The 17,059-nt window shown below is 53.3% G+C and overlaps 1 protein-coding gene across 1 annotated transcript in view; it reads right to left on the bottom strand.

The window, feature by feature from the left end:
* PI16 (peptidase inhibitor 16) overlaps nucleotides 1-17,059 on the bottom strand; it is an 82,700-nt gene that overhangs the window by 27,564 nt on the left and 38,077 nt on the right. Inside the window, exon 4 of the mRNA XM_066572781.1 lies at nucleotides 13,698-13,807. Within this exon, the coding sequence (XP_066428878.1) occupies nucleotides 13,698-13,807 (110 nt within the window). The remainder of the gene's footprint in view (nucleotides 1-13,697; nucleotides 13,808-17,059) is intronic.

Below are 17,059 nucleotides of genomic sequence, written 5' to 3'. Positions count from 1 at the left end.
TCCCTGAGTGCGGGGGCAGTGGGGAGTGGGGCTAGTGGGAAATGTTCGCTGATTCTGCATCAAATCAGTGCCAAATCCACATCCTAAAAGTCTTCCATTCCCTTTAATGGAAATCCACGCTGTAGACTTGAAATCTGCGCGCTTCCAGGACAGAGTTCACTTGCAGATTTGCCTCATTGAGAAGAGATAAAAGCACCACAGATCGGCAGTAAGCTCAATGCCAGTCAGCGGACTGAAAGCCAAAACCAGGAGTCAAACGGGAGTCAAGCAAAGAAAACGCGGGTGCAGCTGGAAGACCAAACTAACACTGGCGAGGATCAGCACACACGGACAGGTTATAATGCTGTCAGAGCTCCCGCTCCAGCAGCTGATGGTCTGACAGCAACAGAATATCACACAGGCGGAGCTGGGGAACAGCCCTGCCAGATAGGCGAGGGTCAGGATGCCAGCCTCGTTGCCATGGCATCCAGGACGTGGCGCTGACCGGCGCCAGTAGCGTCCCTAACAACCTGGTGGCGAGGAGAAGCGTGGCGGCCAGGGAAGGTAACCAGGACCGGGGCTTCACTTGCGTGACAGGACCAGCGGTGAGGCCATGGAGGAGCTGCGAGCCGCCAGAGCCCCACGACCCGGAGCAGGTTTGAGGGGAAAAGTCCTGTCGAACCGTCTCAACAATTGTGGAGCATGCACGTCCCAGGCGGGAACCCATGAACGGTCCTCAGGGCCAAAACCCCTCCAATGTACCAGGTATTGAAGAACACCTCTAACACTCCGAGCATCAATCAAGCGCTCTACCTCATACTCCAGTTGTCCCTGAACAAGAGTAGTAGAGGGCAGATTCTGGGCGGGCAGAACTGGGGTTACATATTTCTTCAGTAACCCCTTGTGGAAAACATCATGAATTTTTCATGGCTGAGGGAGAGATAGTCTGTACACCTGGGGGATTTTGCTAGTGGACATCTGGCCTAAGTCTCTAACTTTTGAGGCCAGTAATACCTGCTCCCCAACCACGAACGGTGCAGAGATCGTGCGTCTTTTATTAGCTTGACCAAGAAGTTTATCCTGGGAACCCTGAAGGTTCTTACGAACCTGGGCCCAAACTGTGCACAGTTCATTAATGGCGGAGTCCACAGACGGCGTGTCAGAAACTGAGGGCGCAGAAAAAGAAAATCGGGGATGGAAACCATAATTACAAAAGAACGGCGACACATGAGAAGACGAATTTACATGGTTGTTAATGGCAAACTCGGCGAGAGGAAGGAAGTTAACCCACAGATGTTGATTGTCAGAAACGAACAGTCGCAGATATTGGATTAATTCTTGATTCATCCTCTCAGTTTGCCCGTTCGACTCGGGATGAAAAGCAGACGAAAAGGACAGACCAATATTCAGTTGCCTGCAGAAGCTCGCCAGAAGCGAGCGACAAACTGTACACCTCTATCCGAGACCACGTCCTCAGGAACCCCATGCAACCGCACCACCTCCTTAATAAACATGTCAGATAGCAGTTTGGCATTTGGTAACTTGCTCAGAGGAACGAACTGTGCCATCTTGGAGAACCGATCCATAATGACCCAAATGACCGTATTCCCCTGTGACGAAGAGACGGATACGGGCAAATCTGTGATGAAGTCCATGGACAGATGTGCCCAGGGCCTGGACGGAATGGGCAAGGGAAGAAGAGGCCCCTCAGGACGTCTCCTGACACTTCCCCCTGGCGCACACCGAACAAGCAGTGACAAACGCTGGAACGTCCCTAATCATATGAGGCCACCAATAGATTCTGGAAAGTAGTTCCTTAATGGTAAAGGAACAAACAGTTTGCCTTCCGGAAGGGCTTCAGGGGTAGACTGCTGCACAGCCTGAATCAGAGGTGAGAGGTCAGAGGAGATAGCGGCGAGAACCACCCCAGGGGAGAGGTTAGTCTCAGTCCCAGACTCAGAATGTTCCGGAGTACCAAAACTACTATACAAGGCATCAGCCTTGATGTTCTTTGAACCGGGCCAGTAGGTAACCGGAAAGTTAAAGCGTGAAAAGAATAGAGCCCACTGGGCTTGTGGAGCATTCAACCTCTTAGCAGAATCTAAATATATAAGGTTCTTATGGTCTGTGAGTACCAAGATTTGATGACAAGCCCCTTCCAAAAAATGCCTCCACTTCTCAAAAGCCCATTTAATAGCAAGTAACTCTCGGTTGCCTATATCATAGTTCCGTTCTGTAAAGCTACTCGAAGTGGCCGAGAGGTGTATTAAATGCCGTCTTCCACTCATCCCCCTCCCGAATATGAATGAGATCGTAAGCTCCCCTTAGGCCGAGCTTACAGAACCACTGGGCACCAGTAACCTGGTTGAGGAGGTCGGTAGAGATGAGCGAGCGTACTCGTCCGAGCTTGATACTCGTTCGAGTATTAGGGTGTTCGGGATGCTAGTTACTCGTAACGAGCACCACGCAATGTTCGAGTTACTTTCACTTTCATCTCTGAGACGTTAGCGCGCTTTTCTGGCCAATAGAAGCACGGGGAAGGCATTACAACTTCCTCCTGTGACGTTCAAGCCCTATATCACCCCCCTGCAGTGAGTGGCTGGCGAGATCAGGTGTCACCCGAGTATATAAATCGGCCCCTCCCGCGGCTCGCCACAGATTTATTCTGACATAGATCAGGGACAGTGCTATCTTGTTGAAGCATATTAGTCTTCAAGAACCCCAACGGTCCTTCTTAGGGCCACATCTGACCGTGTGCAGTACTGTTGAGGCTGCTGTGAGCAGTGTTGCACAATTTATTTATTTTTTATATATCCGGCGTGCAGAGCATTGCGTCCTCAGTCTGCAGTCATTGTACAGAGTATAGGGCCAGTACTGGTGAGGCAGGGAAAGCGATATACTGTCTATATAGGCAGTGGGCTTTTTCAAAAAAAATTGGGGAAAAAATACTATATTTGGGCTGCCTGTGACCGTCTTCAGTGTACTGCGTGTCTGCTGGGGGTAGTAGTCCTAATTAATACGCAGCTAAGCATTACAGCAGGCTTGCGCAAAATTGTTTCCTGGCTCTGCTGTCTCCGTTACATCACTGCCGTCATCCCGCCAGAGGGAAACAGTATACATAATATACGCTGCATACAGGGTCTGTCTGCTGTATCAGCTCAGCATTTAAAAAAATAGAAGAAAAATACTTAAGGCCGACCACTGCCCTTTGGCCACTTGACTGCCTCTGCGCTGTGAATTCCACTAGCTCAGTCCTACGCACCTACGTCTCACTGCAGGCGTGTGCAAAATTGTTTCCTGGCTCTGCTGTGCGTTCCGTAAGCGAAGTCAGCCTCCAACCACAGGCCAATAAGCGGCACATTTAATTACAGCGTTCTGTTTCTGCTCTACTCGTAATACACCATGCTGAGGGGTAGGGGTAGGCCTAGAGGACGTGGACGTGGGTGAGGACGCGGAGGCCCAAGTCAGGGTGTGGGCACAGGCCGAGCTCCTGATCCAGGTGCATCGCAGCCGACTGCTGCGGGATTAGGAGAGAGGCAAGTTTCAGGGGTCCCCAGATTCATCTCACAATTAATGGGTCCACGCGGGAGACCTTTATTAGAAAATGAGCAGTGTGAGCAGGTCCTGTCGTGGATGGCAGAAAGTGCATCCAGCAATCTATCGACCACCCAGTCTTCTACGCCGTCCACAGCTGCAACTCTGAATCCTCTGGCTGCTGCTCCTCCTTCCTCCCAGCCTCCTCACTCCATGAAAATGACACATTCTGAGGAGCAGGCAGACTCCCAGGAACTGTTCTCGGGCCCCTGCCCAGAATGGGCAGCAATGGTTCCTCTCCCACCGGAGGAGTTTGTCGTGACCGATGCCCAACCTTTGGAAAGTTCCCGGGGTCCGGGGGATTAGGCTGGGGACTTCCGGCAACTGTCTCAAGAGCTTTCAGTGGGTGAGGAGGACGATGACGATGAGACACAGTTGTCTACCACTCAGGTAGTAGTAATTGCAGTAAGTCCGAGGGAGGAGCGCACAGAGGATTCGGAGGAAGAGCAGCTGGACGATGAGGTGACTGACCCCACCTGGTTTGCTACGCCTACGGAGGACAGGTCTTCAGAGGGGGAGGCAGGTGCAGCAGCAGGGCAGGTTGGAAGAGCCAGTGCGGTGGCCAGGGGTAGAGGCAGGGCCAGACTGAATAATCCACCAACTGTTTCCCAAAGCGCCCCCTCGCGCCATGCCACCCTGCTGTGGCCGAAGTGCTCAAAGGTGTGGCAGTTTTTCACTGAGAGTGCAGACGACCGACGAACAGTGGTGTGCAACCTTTGTCGCGCCAAGATCAGCCGGGGAGCCACCACCACCAGCATGCGCAGACATATGATGGCCAAGCACCCCACAAGGTGGGATGAAGGCCATTCACCGCCTCCGCTTTGCACCACTGCCTCTCCCCCTGTGCCCCAACCTGCCACTGAGATCCAACCCCCCTCTGAGGACACAGGCACTACCGTCTCCCGGCCTGCACCCACACCCTCACCTCCGCTGTCCTCGGCCCCATCCAGCAATGTCTCTCAGCGCAGCGTCCAGCCATCGCTAGCGCAACTGTTTGAGTGCAAGCGCAAGTACGCCGCCACGCACCCGCACGCTCAAGCGTTAAACGTGCACATAGCCAAATTGATCAGCCTGGAGATGCTGCCGTATAGGCTTGTGGAAATGGAGGCTTTCAAAAACATGATGGCGGCGGCCCCGCGCTACTCAGTCGCCACTACTTTTCCCGATGTGCCGTCCCAGCCCAGCACGACCACGTCTCCCGCAACATTGTACGCGCCCTCACCAACGAGGTTACTGCCAAGGTTCACTTAGCAATGGACACGTGGACAAGCACAGGCAGGCAGGGCCACTACATCTCCCTGACAGCACATTGGGTGAATTTAGTGGAGGCTGGGACAGAGTCAGAGCCTGGGACCGCTCACGTCCTACCCACCCCCAGAATTGCGGGCCCTAGCTCGGTGCTGGTATCTGCGGCGGTGTATGCTTCCTCCACTAAACCACCCTCCTCCTCCTCCTACGCAACCTCTGTCTCGCAATCAAGATGTGTCAGCAGCAGGACGTCGCCAGCAGTCGGTGTCGCGCGGCGTGGCAGCACAGCGGTGGGCAAGCGTCAGCAGGCCGTGCTGAAACTACTCAGCTTAGGAGAGAAGAGGCACACGGCCCACGAACTGCTGCAGGGTCTGACAGAGCAGACCGACCGTTGGCTTGCGCCGCTGAGCCTCCAACCGGGCATGGTCGTGTGTGACAACGGCCGTAACCTGGTGGCGGCTCTGCAGCTCGGCAGCCTCACGCACGTGCCATGCCTGGCCCACGTCTTTAATTTGGTGGTTCAGCGCTTTCTGAAAAGCTACCCACGCTTGTCGGACCTGCTCAGAAAGGTGCGCCGGCTCAGCGCACATTTCCGCAAGTCCAAGACGGACGCTGCGGACCGTGCAACATCGGTTTAATGTGCCAGTGCACCGACTGCTGTGCGACGTGCCCACACGGTGGAACCCTACGCTCCACATGTTGGCCAGACTCTATGAGCAGCGTAGAGCTATAGTGGAATACCAACTCCAACATGGGCGGCGCAGTGGGAGTCAGCCTCCTCAATTCTTTACAGAAGAGTGGGCCTGGTTGGCAGACATCTGCCAGGTCCTTGGAAACTTTGAGGATTCTACCCAGATGGTGAACGGCGATGCTGCAATCATTAGCGTCACCATTCCTCTGCTATGCATGTTGAGAAGTTCCCTGCAAAGCATAAAGGCAGCCGCTTTGTGCTCAGAAACGGAGGCGGGGGAAGACAGTATGTCGCTGGATAGTCAAAGCACCCTCATGTCTATATCTCAGCGCGTTGAGGAGGAGGGGCAGGAGCATGAGGAGGAGGGGGAAGAGACAGCTTGGCCCACTGCTGAGGGGACCCATGCTGCTTGCCTGTCATCCTTTCAGCGTGTATGGCCTGAGGAGGAGGAGGATCCTGAAAGTGATCTTCCTAGTGAGGACAGCCATGTGTTGCGTACAGGTACCCTGGCACACATGGTGGACTTCATGTTAGGATGCCTTTCTCGTGACCCTCACGTTACACGCATTCTGGCCACTACGGATTACTGGGTGTACACACTGCTCGACCCACGGTATAAGGAGAACTTTTCCACTCTCATACCCGAAGAGGAAAGGGGTTCGAGAGTGATGCTATACCACAGGACCCTGGTGGACAAACTGATGGTAAACTTCCCATCCGACAGCGCTAGTGGCCGAAGGCGCAGTTCCGAGGGCCAGGTAGCAGGGGAGGCGCGGAGATCAGGCAGCATGTACAGCACAGGCAGGGGAACATTCTCCAAGGCCTTTGCCAGCTTTATGGCTCCCCAGCAAGACTGTGTCACCACTCCCCAGTCAAGGCTGAGTTGGTGGGAGCACTGTAAAAGGATGGTGAGGGAGTACGTAGCCGATCACACGACCGTCCTCCGTGACGCCTCTGCCACCTACAACTACTGGGTGTCGAAGCTGGACACGTGGCCTGAACTCGCGCTGTATGCCCTGGAGGTGCTTGCTTGTCCTGCGGCTAGCGTCTTGTCAGAGAGGGTGTTTAGTGCGGCTGGGGGAATCATCACAGATAAGCGTACCCACCTGTCAACCGACAGTGCCGACAGGCTAACACTCATCAAGATGAACAAAGCCTGGATTTCCCCAGACTTCTGTTCTCCACCAGCGGACAGCAGCGATACCTAAGCAATACGTAGGCTGCACCCGCGGATGGAAGCATCGTTCTCTATCACCATCCAAAACGGGGACATTTTCGCTTCATCAATCTGTGTATAATATTCCTCCTCCTCCTCCTCCTGCTCCTCCTCCTGAAACCTCACGTAATCACGCTGAACGGGCAATTTTTCTTAGGCCCACAAGGCTCACTCATAATTTTTGTAAACAATTTTTATACGTTTCAATGCTCATTAAAGCGTTGGAACTTTCACCTCAACCAATTTTTATTTTTACTGGGCTGCCTCCAGGCCTAGTTACCAATTAAGCCACATTAACTAAAGCGATTAATGGGTTTCACCTGCCCTCTTGGTTGGGCATGGGCAATTTTTCTCAGGTACATTAGTACTGTTGGTACACCAATTTTTTTGGGCCCTCGCCTACAGTGTAATCCTAGTAATTTTTATGGGCTTCGCCTGCACTCATGGTACAGCAAGGTGTGTGGGGTTGGCCTACACTTTTGCTACATAAACATATTACCAGTCTGACTGGGGCATGCAGTGTGGGCCGAAGCCCACCTGTATTGTATGTGACGTTACCTCAGCTGTGATGGGCACTGCAATGGGATATATTTATGTACCGCCGGTGGGTTCCAGGGAGCCACCCATGCTGTGGGTCCACAGGGACTTCACATTAGGGATTTGTACCTGCCAGTGTCTATGTATTAAAAAGCCCGGTCTGACTGGGGCATGCAGTGTGGACTGAAGCCCAATTGCATTAAAGCTGACGTTACATCCGCTGTGCTGGGCACTGCAATGGGATATATTTATGTACAGCCGGTGGGTTCCAGGGAGCCACCCATGCTGTCGTCCACAGGGAGTTGTAACTGCATGTGTCCACTTCTAAAGAACCCCAGTCTGACTGGGGCATGCAGTGTGGGCCGAAGCCCACCTGCATTTAATCTGACGTTAGCTCTGCTGTCCAGGGCACTGCAATGGGATACATTTATGTACAGCCGGTGGGTTCCAGGGAGCCACCCATGCTGTGGGTGCACACGGAATTTCCATTGCGGAGTTGTACCTGCCTGTGACTATTTATAAAAAACCGCGGTCTGACTGGGGCATGCAGACACCTTGACAGAATGAATAGTGTGTGGCACATGGATTCCCCATTGCTATGCCCATGTGTGCAGCTCCTGATGGAGGTGGCACAGGATTGGATTTCTCATTGCTTCTGTACAGCATTGTGGGCTATCGCCCCGCCCCTTTTAAAGAGGGTCGCTGCCTGGCCGTGCCAACCCTCTGCAGTGTGTGCCTGCGGTTCCTCCTCATGGCAGACGCACTTATAAATAGACATGAGGGTGGCGTGGCATGAGGGCAGCTGAAGGCTGCGCAGGGACACTTTGGTGTGCGCTGTGGACACTGGGCCGTGCGGGGGGGGGGGGGGGTTGGGCAGCATGTAACCCAGGAGAAGTGGCAGCGGAGTGTCATGCAGGCAGTGATTGTGCTTTGTTGGAGGTAGTGTGGTGCTTAGCTAAGGTATGCATTGCTAATGAGGGCTTTTCAGAAGTAAAAATTGTTGGGAGGGGGGGGGGGCCACTCTTGCCGCTATTGTGGCTTAATAGTGGGACCTGGGAACTTGAGATGCAGCCCAACATGTAGCCCCTCGCCTGCCCTATCCGTTTCTATGTCGTTCCCATCACATTCTTGAATTGCCCAGATTTTCACAAATGAAAACCTTAGCGAGCATCGGCGATATGCAAAAATGCTCGGGTCGCCCATTGACTTCAATGGGGTTTGTTACTCGAAACGAACCCTCGAGCGAAAAGTTCATCTCGAGTAACGAGCACCCGAGCATTTTGGTGCTCGCTCATCTCTAGAGGTCGGGGATGAGCGCAAGGGCGTATTGGTTTCTGACTGTAATCTTGTTTAGCTGCCTGTAATCTATACAGGCTCTGAGGCCTCCATCCTTCTTCTCCACAAAGAAAAAGCCAGCACCTACTGGAGACTCAGAGGGCCGGATGTGTTCCTTTGCCGAACTATCCTGGATATACTCCTTCATGGATTCCCTCTCCGGAACCGTAACATTGTAGATGCGCCCTTTTAGAAGTTTGGCCCCAGGAACCAACTCAATTTTCCAATCCCATTCTCTATGAGGAGGCAAGGCTTCTGACAACTGTTAAAAAAAGATATCCGAAAACTCGGAGAGGTAGTCAGGTAGCTCAACCCCCTCGCAGGTGGAGATATCCACCTCCACCACGCGTACGTGATTGGCACAGCGTGAACCCCACTTGACCAGTTCCAATGTGCCCCACTTAACTACGGGCTTGTGTTCCCTTAGCCAGGGTAGCCCCAACACTATGTCCACAAACAAGTCTTTCATAACCAGAAAGGTACAGGACTCAGTATGTAAGGCTCCTACCGTAAACCGTAACTTCGGGGTAACAAGACTTACTAGGCGGCCTGCAAGGGAGTGGAGGCAAGACCTGAGACCAGACTTGGGGGGTCTAAACGGAGAAATAATCCAGACAGTTGAGCCACAAAGTCACAGTTAACAAAATTAGCAGCAGCCCAGAAGCAACAAATGCTTGGCCGGCATGGCAGAAAGACCGGAATTCTAAGGTGCTGGGTAACAACATTTTTGACCTTACAGGGAGTACCTTCGCTCCTAGACAGTCCTCCTGACAACTGCCTAGGAGCAGAAGTTTTTCTTGTTGCAGCTTCTTCCCGCAGGTCACAATGCGATGGCCCGGCTCCCCACAGTAGAGGCAGAGGTTGCTCCTTAGGCGATATTCCCGTCATTGTTCAGGGGTCATAGTTCCCAACTCCATTGGTTCTGCGGAGGGAGGTGATAATGTTGGAACTACCGAGGATGTGGACGTATGGACAGGACTGGTCCAAGTGGAGCGTCTGGCCCTCAAGTGTCGGTCGGCCCGGATAGCCAGTGACATAGCTTGCTCCAGGGTCTTAGGTTCAGGGTGTGCCACACAGAGGTCCTTGAGACCCTTCGTCAGGCTGGCCAAAAATAAATCCTTCAAGGCAGCGTCATTCCACCCGGACTCTGTGCAGTGTTGGCGAAATTGAGAACAATAGTCCTCAGCCAACCTCCGACCCTGGCGCAAGGCTAGGAGTTTGGAAACTGCGAATACAGCATGGTCTGGTTCGTCATATAGTTGGCCCAAGGCAGCAAAAAAGGTGTCAAGAGACTGTCGGGTAGGAGAGTCAGCAGGTACAGTGAAGGCCCAATTTAGGGGTTCTCCCCTCAGACAAGTAATCACGATACCTACTTTCTGGTATTCTGTGCCGGAGGTATGGGGTCGTAGGTCAGAATAGAGCTTGCAGCCTTCCTTGAGCGCAAAAAACTGGCTTCACTCCCCAGAAAAGAAATTGGGAAGAGTAGCCCATGGTTCAGATACTGCACCAAGAACGGGAGTGGGCTGCACTGCACCAGTAGCCACCTGCTACTCCTGATGCTGCAGGCGGGAAATCAAGTCCTGAACCTGGTATGGCCTCCATTGAGGGGCTCAAGGTTGCTGGTCGGATGTAGGGATCTGACTTCCTTTTGGCCAGTGTTACTGTCAGGGCAGGGTCCGGGATACTGGAAGTCCCTAAAACTGTCCGCAACCCCTGTCCCTACCTACTTGCCCCCCTAGACTAACTCTCGTGGCAACAACTGGGCGACGGTCCTTGCACTCACTAGGGAAGTGGGAAACGGGGACAGACAACAACAAACACAGGGACAAACAAACACTAAGGCAAGTCAGACGGTCCGGATCGGCAACAGGAGGGTGCACAGTAGAAAAGGGTCCGGCTGTAGGCAAAGTCGGGTCCAGAAGGCAGAGAGTCAAAACCAGGAGTCAAACGGGAGTCAAGCAAAGAAAACGCGGGTGCAGCTGGAAGACCAAACTAACACTGGCGAGGATCAGCACACACGGACAGGTTATAATGCTGTCAGAGCTCCCGCCCCAGCAGCTGATGGTCTGACAGCAACAGAATATCACACAGGCGGAGCTGGGGAACAGCCCTGCAAGATAGGTGAGGCTCAGGATGCCAGCCTCGTTGCCATGGCATCCAGGACACGGCACTGGCTGGCGCCAGTAGCATCCCTAACAACCTGGCGGCAAGGAGGAGCGCGGCGGCCAGGGGAGATAACCAGGACCGGGGCTTCACTGCGCCGCACGGCAGCCTCTTGCGTGACAGGACTGGCGGTGAGGGCATGGGGGAGCCGCGAGCCGCCGGTCCTGACACCTTAAGTGTTAGTAGAAATAGGAAAGTCCCGCAGCACACCTAACACATGCACTTCAGTGCAGAGGTTCCAGTCTGTATATGCCAAGCCACCTGTGGGGTCATGAACCAAACCCCAAATAAATGCAATGGTATCCAAGGAGGCGGCAGCATCAACGGTGTAAAGATAGTAAAAAAAGGGGTTTATTGCTCCATAAAATGGCGACGTTTCGACTTAATCTAAGGCTTGAAAAATACTTAGATTAAGTCGAAACGTCGCCATTTTATGGAGCAATAAACCCCTTTTTTTACTATCTTTACACCGTTGATGCTGCCGCCTCCTTGGATACCCTGACACCTTAAGTGTTGGGTTCACAGCTCAATCTGCATCAGGGTTCCAGCTGGATTACTATTAGATTAGTGGTGAGTCGGGGTTACTGTTGGGATTAGGGATAGAATCACTGTGGTTGGGATTAAGATTACCTTTGATATAGTTGGTTCCGGTATTAGGGTTAGATTTAGCGGGTACAGTTGGGGGTCACGGTGGTTGGGGTTAGTTTAATGCCCAGTCTGACGGTCTGCCGGGGGTTAGAGTTAGGATTAGCTGTGGTTAGAGTTAGTGTTGGCATTACAGTTAGGGATAGTATTAGTTGAGTTTCGGATTACCTTTGACATAGTGGGTTCCGGTATTAGGGTTACAATGAACTGATTTGGGGTTAGTGACCGTCTGCCTGCGATTAGTGTTAGAATAATCTGGGATTTGCATTATGTATAGAGGAAGTTCTTTCATAGGGCTTCCAAGGTGAAGTTCTTACAGGGTAGTTCGCCGGGTCTTTCCCTCACCCTCCCCGGCTTGGCACAGGCGTATATGGATGACTCCTACACGGCTGGGACATAGAGGAACCATGTAGTGCCAGCATAGTCACTAGAAAAATCTATAAAGCTTGGACAGATCAGTCATGGAAGAAGACCCAGAAGACCCAAAGGACACGATGGCCGATACTGACAGAGCTGATACTGGCATGGAGATCACACAACTAGAAGAAGCAAAAACGAAAAACATGGAGGAGCTCGCCTGTAGTGTCGCCCGTAGGGTCGCCGAGGCTCTTGAAGGCTAACAGGCTAACAATAACATAGAGGAAGCATTAGTGCTGAGGGGGAAGCTAGTTTTTGCTGTGATTTCACATCTCCATCTACGTACCTTGGGTTTATCAGCAGGTATTAGGATTAGAGTTAAGGGCACATGCCCATCTCTGCCAGTTATTCCCAATGCACAGGATATCCGCACCGGAAGTGGTGGGTGTACACCAGGTTAGGCTGCTTGACAGCCACTAGATTGTCAGGAGGGGGGGGGGGGCGAAGAGCGGACGAGCAACGGGGGGCATGCCACAGCATTGCCAAAACAGCAGAGGTTCCTGCGACGCCGGAGACATTCAGCAGAGATGGAGTGCAGGGGACATACAAGATCAGTAGCGGCCACTGTTACAGGTGCCGGCCAGCAACGCAGGACCGTGGTCCACATCGGGAGTGCCTGGGGGAACATTATACTCACAGCAGCCTGTCGCCGCTGGCGCACTGGGTGTTGCGAGGCTGCAGTCCTGCCGAGTGTGGCAGCTGCGGACCCGCTTTTCTCAGCTGCTCTCTGTAGTCCCCTGGCGGCTTAGTATCACCGCTTGGGGTGGTCCCGCTCACACAGTCCTGGCAGGGGGGGTTGGGGAGGATTTCTCCGCAGAAGAGCCAGCTGTCACAGTGGGGGTAGAGGCTTTCTAACTTCTCTGTGGATGGTCCAGCGCACAGTGTTTCCCCTCCGCCGCCGGCCTCCTTTCTGCGCTCCCGCCTGCCTCCGTGCAGCCCCCCACCACTCACAGGGTACTGCTGTGTCTTGTGAGCCAATGCGAAGCTAGGGGCATGACAGGGGTGTTCGCTCCTGCTGACAGCTGGCACACTCCTAGCTGCCGGTGGCATCAAGATGCAGGATAGGGGATAACTCGCTGATAGGTGGGTTCCAACCGTTGCTACCCCTACTGATCCTGAGATATTACCATTGGCGCATCCTAAAGCAGTAGCCATCCACTTCCACGAGATCTCCAGAGATTGCCATGGTCAAGCGTTTGGCTTCATCCAGCTGACCCATTGAAGTGAGTGGAGCTCATGTGCGGCCACTGGAGCCCAGACCTTCCGGATGGCGTCTGGAGTGAAATCCCAAGCGGGGTCAACTCCTCTAGGGCTTTTACCCACTAACGTTTTTTTAACGCTTCGATATCATTTTTTACTTACAATGTCAAGGGGACTTTCTTATGTTAAAATCGCATCGCACAAAAATCGCATGTTTGCACTTCTACGATTTTACATTAGAAAGACCCATGGACATTTGAGGTAAAAAAACGCAGCGATATCGCAGCATTAAAGACCGCCAGTGGGTGTTCAGCCTAAAGGAGGGGCGCAGGATCGGCTTGGATACCCTATCTCCATGTGAAAGCATTAGATTGAGGATTTGGGTTAGGACTCGGCTGAAGGTTATACCAGCTTGTGGCTGCCACAGTGGGGACCAGCATTTATGCAGACTCCTTGAAGACGACCTTCAGGATCTGACACCCAAGTAATGGTCTCTGGTTCTCCTCCATGTGAGCGCTGTATGTCGGTTTACGGTCCTCCTACCTACCGGTCTCCGTCCTCATGGTCCGACCCCGGTCATTGGCACACAGAGGTTGAGTTGGTGTTTTTTTAGAGTATTTGATGATTTTTGATGGTGTTACATACAGTGAGGGGGGCAGCGATGACACTTACGGGGGTTCGTAGTTACAAACCAGGAGAAACATATTTGACTCCTCAAATCCTTCCAACTTTTCACAGAATTTCTCCCCACAGCCGACACGCTCCGTCTGAGCCCAGACCATCTAAGACAGAAAGGTGCGGCATTAGGAAGACTTATCACACAACACAGTCCAGTACACAGAGGGCAGTCCTATCCAAATTAGAGGACTATTAACTCTGCAGTTTTCAAGGCATTGCACACAGCCTTCCATACTGAATACTTCTCTCCACCAAGTACAAAAAACAGGACAGTGAAAATGACTGGACAGAGGAGCAAAAAGTGGACAGAATGTAGAGAAGACTGGGCAAGAGGGGAGAAGACTGGGCAGAGAGGAGAAGACTGGGCAGAGAGGAGAGGACTGGGCAGAGGAGAGAAGACTGGGCAGAGGAGAGAAGACTGGGCAGAGGAGAGAAGACTGGGCAGACGGGAGAAGACTGGGCAGACGGGAGAAGACTGGGCAGACGGGAGAAGACTGGGCAGACGGGAGAAGACTGGGCAGACGGGAGAAGACTGGGCAGACGGGAGAAGACTGGGCAGAGGGGAGAAAACTGGGCAGAGGGGAGAAGACTGGGCAGAGGGGAGAAGACTGGGCAGAGGGGAGAAGACTGGGCAGAGGGGAGAAGACTGGGGAGAAGGGAGAAGACTGGGGAGAAGGGAGAAGACTGGGGAGAAGGGAGAAGACTGGGGAGAAGGGAGAAGACTGGGGAGAAGGGAGAAGACTGGGCAGAGGGGAGAAGACTGGGCAGAGGGGAGAAGACTGGGCAGACGGGAGAAGACTGGGCAGACGGGAGAAGACTGGGCAGACGGGAGAAGACTGGGCAGACGGGAGAAGACTGGGCAGACGGGAGAAGACTGGTGAGAGGGGAGAAGACTGGGGAGAGGGGAGAAGACTGGGGAGAGAGGAGAAGACTGGGGAGAGGGGAGAAGACTGGGCAGACGGGAGAAGACTGGGGAGAGGGGAGAAGACTGGGGAGAGGGGAGAAGACTGGGCAGACGGGAGAAGACTGGGCAGACGGGAGAAGACTGGGCAGACGGGAGAAGACTGGGCAGACGGGAGAAGACTGGGCAGACGGGAGAAGACTGGGGAGAGGAGAGAAGACTGGGCAGACGGGAGAAGACTGGGCGGAGTGGAGAAGACTGGGCGGAGTGTAGAGCAGGATGGACAGAGTGCAGAGGGGGCTAAGCAGAGAGGACAAGATTGGGCAAGATGTAAAGGACTGGGCAGAGTGAAGAGAAGACTGGACAGGGGGATAGGACTGGAAAAAGCGGATAAGTCAGAACAGAGGGGATAAGCCTAGGCAGAGTTCAGAGAGGATGGGATAAGACTGGACAGATGAGATAAGACTGGGCAGAGTGTAGAGAGGGATGGACAGAGTACAGAGAAAGCTAGGCAGAGAACAGGATTGGGCAAGATGAAAAGGACTGGGCAGAGTGTAAAGTGGAGAAAAGTACATACAGCCAGAAGAGATGCGTAGAGGTGATAGATGTGTACATTGAGGAAAACTCTAACGTTACAGGTGTGTAATGGTGGAGATAAGTGTTCCATATGGAGAGCTGTGTGCAATGCCTAAAAGACAGTGAAGAGTTAATAGTCCTGTAATTTGGACAGGACTGTGCTGTGTGATAATCAGGAGGTAAAACAATTCCTTCCATTACAATCCATGAACCAGAGGCGTATTCCAGGCTGAGAACTGGAAATCAATAATCTTCCCGCTTATTATAATCCATGACAGATCCTATCCTCCATCTACACAACAGCATCATGCCTACCTCCATAGAGCCATGCTACCCAGCAGAGGTCCATCATACTGCCATGCCCTCCCACATAGAGCCATGCTACCCAGCAGAGGTCCACCATAGAGCCATGCCCTCCCCCATAGAGCCATGCTATCCAGCTGAGGCCTAACATACTGCCATGCCCTCCCACATAGAGCCATGCTACCCAGCAAAGGACCACCATACTACCATGCCCTCTCACATAGAGCCATGCTACCCAGCAGAGGTCCATCATACTGCCATGCCCTCCCCCATAGAGCCATGCTACCCAGCAGAGGTCCACCATAGAGCCATGCCCTCCCCCATAGAGCCATGCTACCCAGCTGAGGCCTAACATACTGCCATGCCCTCCCACATAGAGCCATGCTACCCAGCAGATGTCCACCATACTGCCATGCCCTCCCCTATAGAGCCATGCTACCCAGCTGAGGTCCACCATACTGCCATGCCCTCCCCCATAGAGCCATGCTACCCAGCTGAGGTCTAACATACTGCCAAGCCCTCTCCCATAGAGCCAGGTTACCCAGCTGAGGTTTAGCATACTGCCATGCCCTCCCCCATAGAGCCATGATACCCAGCTGAGGTCTAACATACTGCTATGCCCTCCCCATAGAGCCATGCTACCCAGCAGAGGTCCACCATACTGCCATGCCCTCCCCCATAGAGCCAGATTACCCAGCTGAGGTTAAGCATACTACCATGCCCTCCCCCATAGAGCCAGGTTACCCAGCTGAGGTTTAGCACACTACCATGCCCTCCTACATAGAGCCATGATACACAGCTGAGGTCTAACATACTGCCATGCCCCCCCCCCCCCCCATAGAGCCATGCTACCCAGCTGAGGCCTAACATACTGCCATCTGCCTCCCCCATAGAGCCATGCTACCCAGCTGAGGTCTAACATACTGCCCTGCCCTCCCCCACAGAGCCATAATACCTAGCTGAGGTCGAGCATAATGCCACGCCCTCCTCCATAAAGCCATAATACCCAGCTGAGGTCTAACATACTGCCATGCCCTCCCCCATAGAGCCAGGTTACCTAGCTGAGGTTTGGCATGCTACCATGCCCTCCCCCATAGAGCCATGCTATTCAGCTGAGGTCTAACATACTGCCATGCCCTCCCCAATAGAGCCATGCTACCCAGCTGAGGACTTACATACTGTCATGCCCTCCCCCATAGAGCCAGGTTACCCAGCTGAGGTTTAGCATACTACCATGCCCTCCCCCATAGAGCCACGTTACCCAGCTGAGGTTTAGCACACTACCATGCCCTCCTACATAGAGCTATGATACCCTGCTGAGGTCTAACATACTGCCATGCCCTCCCCCATAGAGCCAGGTTACCCAGCTGAGGTTAAGCATACTACCATGCCCTCCCCCATAGAGCCAGGTTACCCAGCTGAGGTTTAGCACACTACCATGCCCTCCTACATAGAGCCATGATACCCAGCCGAAGCCTAACATACTGCCATCTGCCTCCTACATAGAGCCATGCTACCCAGCTGAGGTCTAACATACTGCCATGCCCCCCCCCCATAGAGCCATGCTACCCAGCTG

Source organism: Eleutherodactylus coqui, chromosome 7, assembly GCF_035609145.1.
Source record: "Eleutherodactylus coqui strain aEleCoq1 chromosome 7, aEleCoq1.hap1, whole genome shotgun sequence".
NCBI classification, from domain to species: domain Eukaryota; kingdom Metazoa; phylum Chordata; class Amphibia; order Anura; family Eleutherodactylidae; genus Eleutherodactylus; species Eleutherodactylus coqui.
This window is presented reverse-complemented; position numbering and strand designations above follow the sequence as displayed.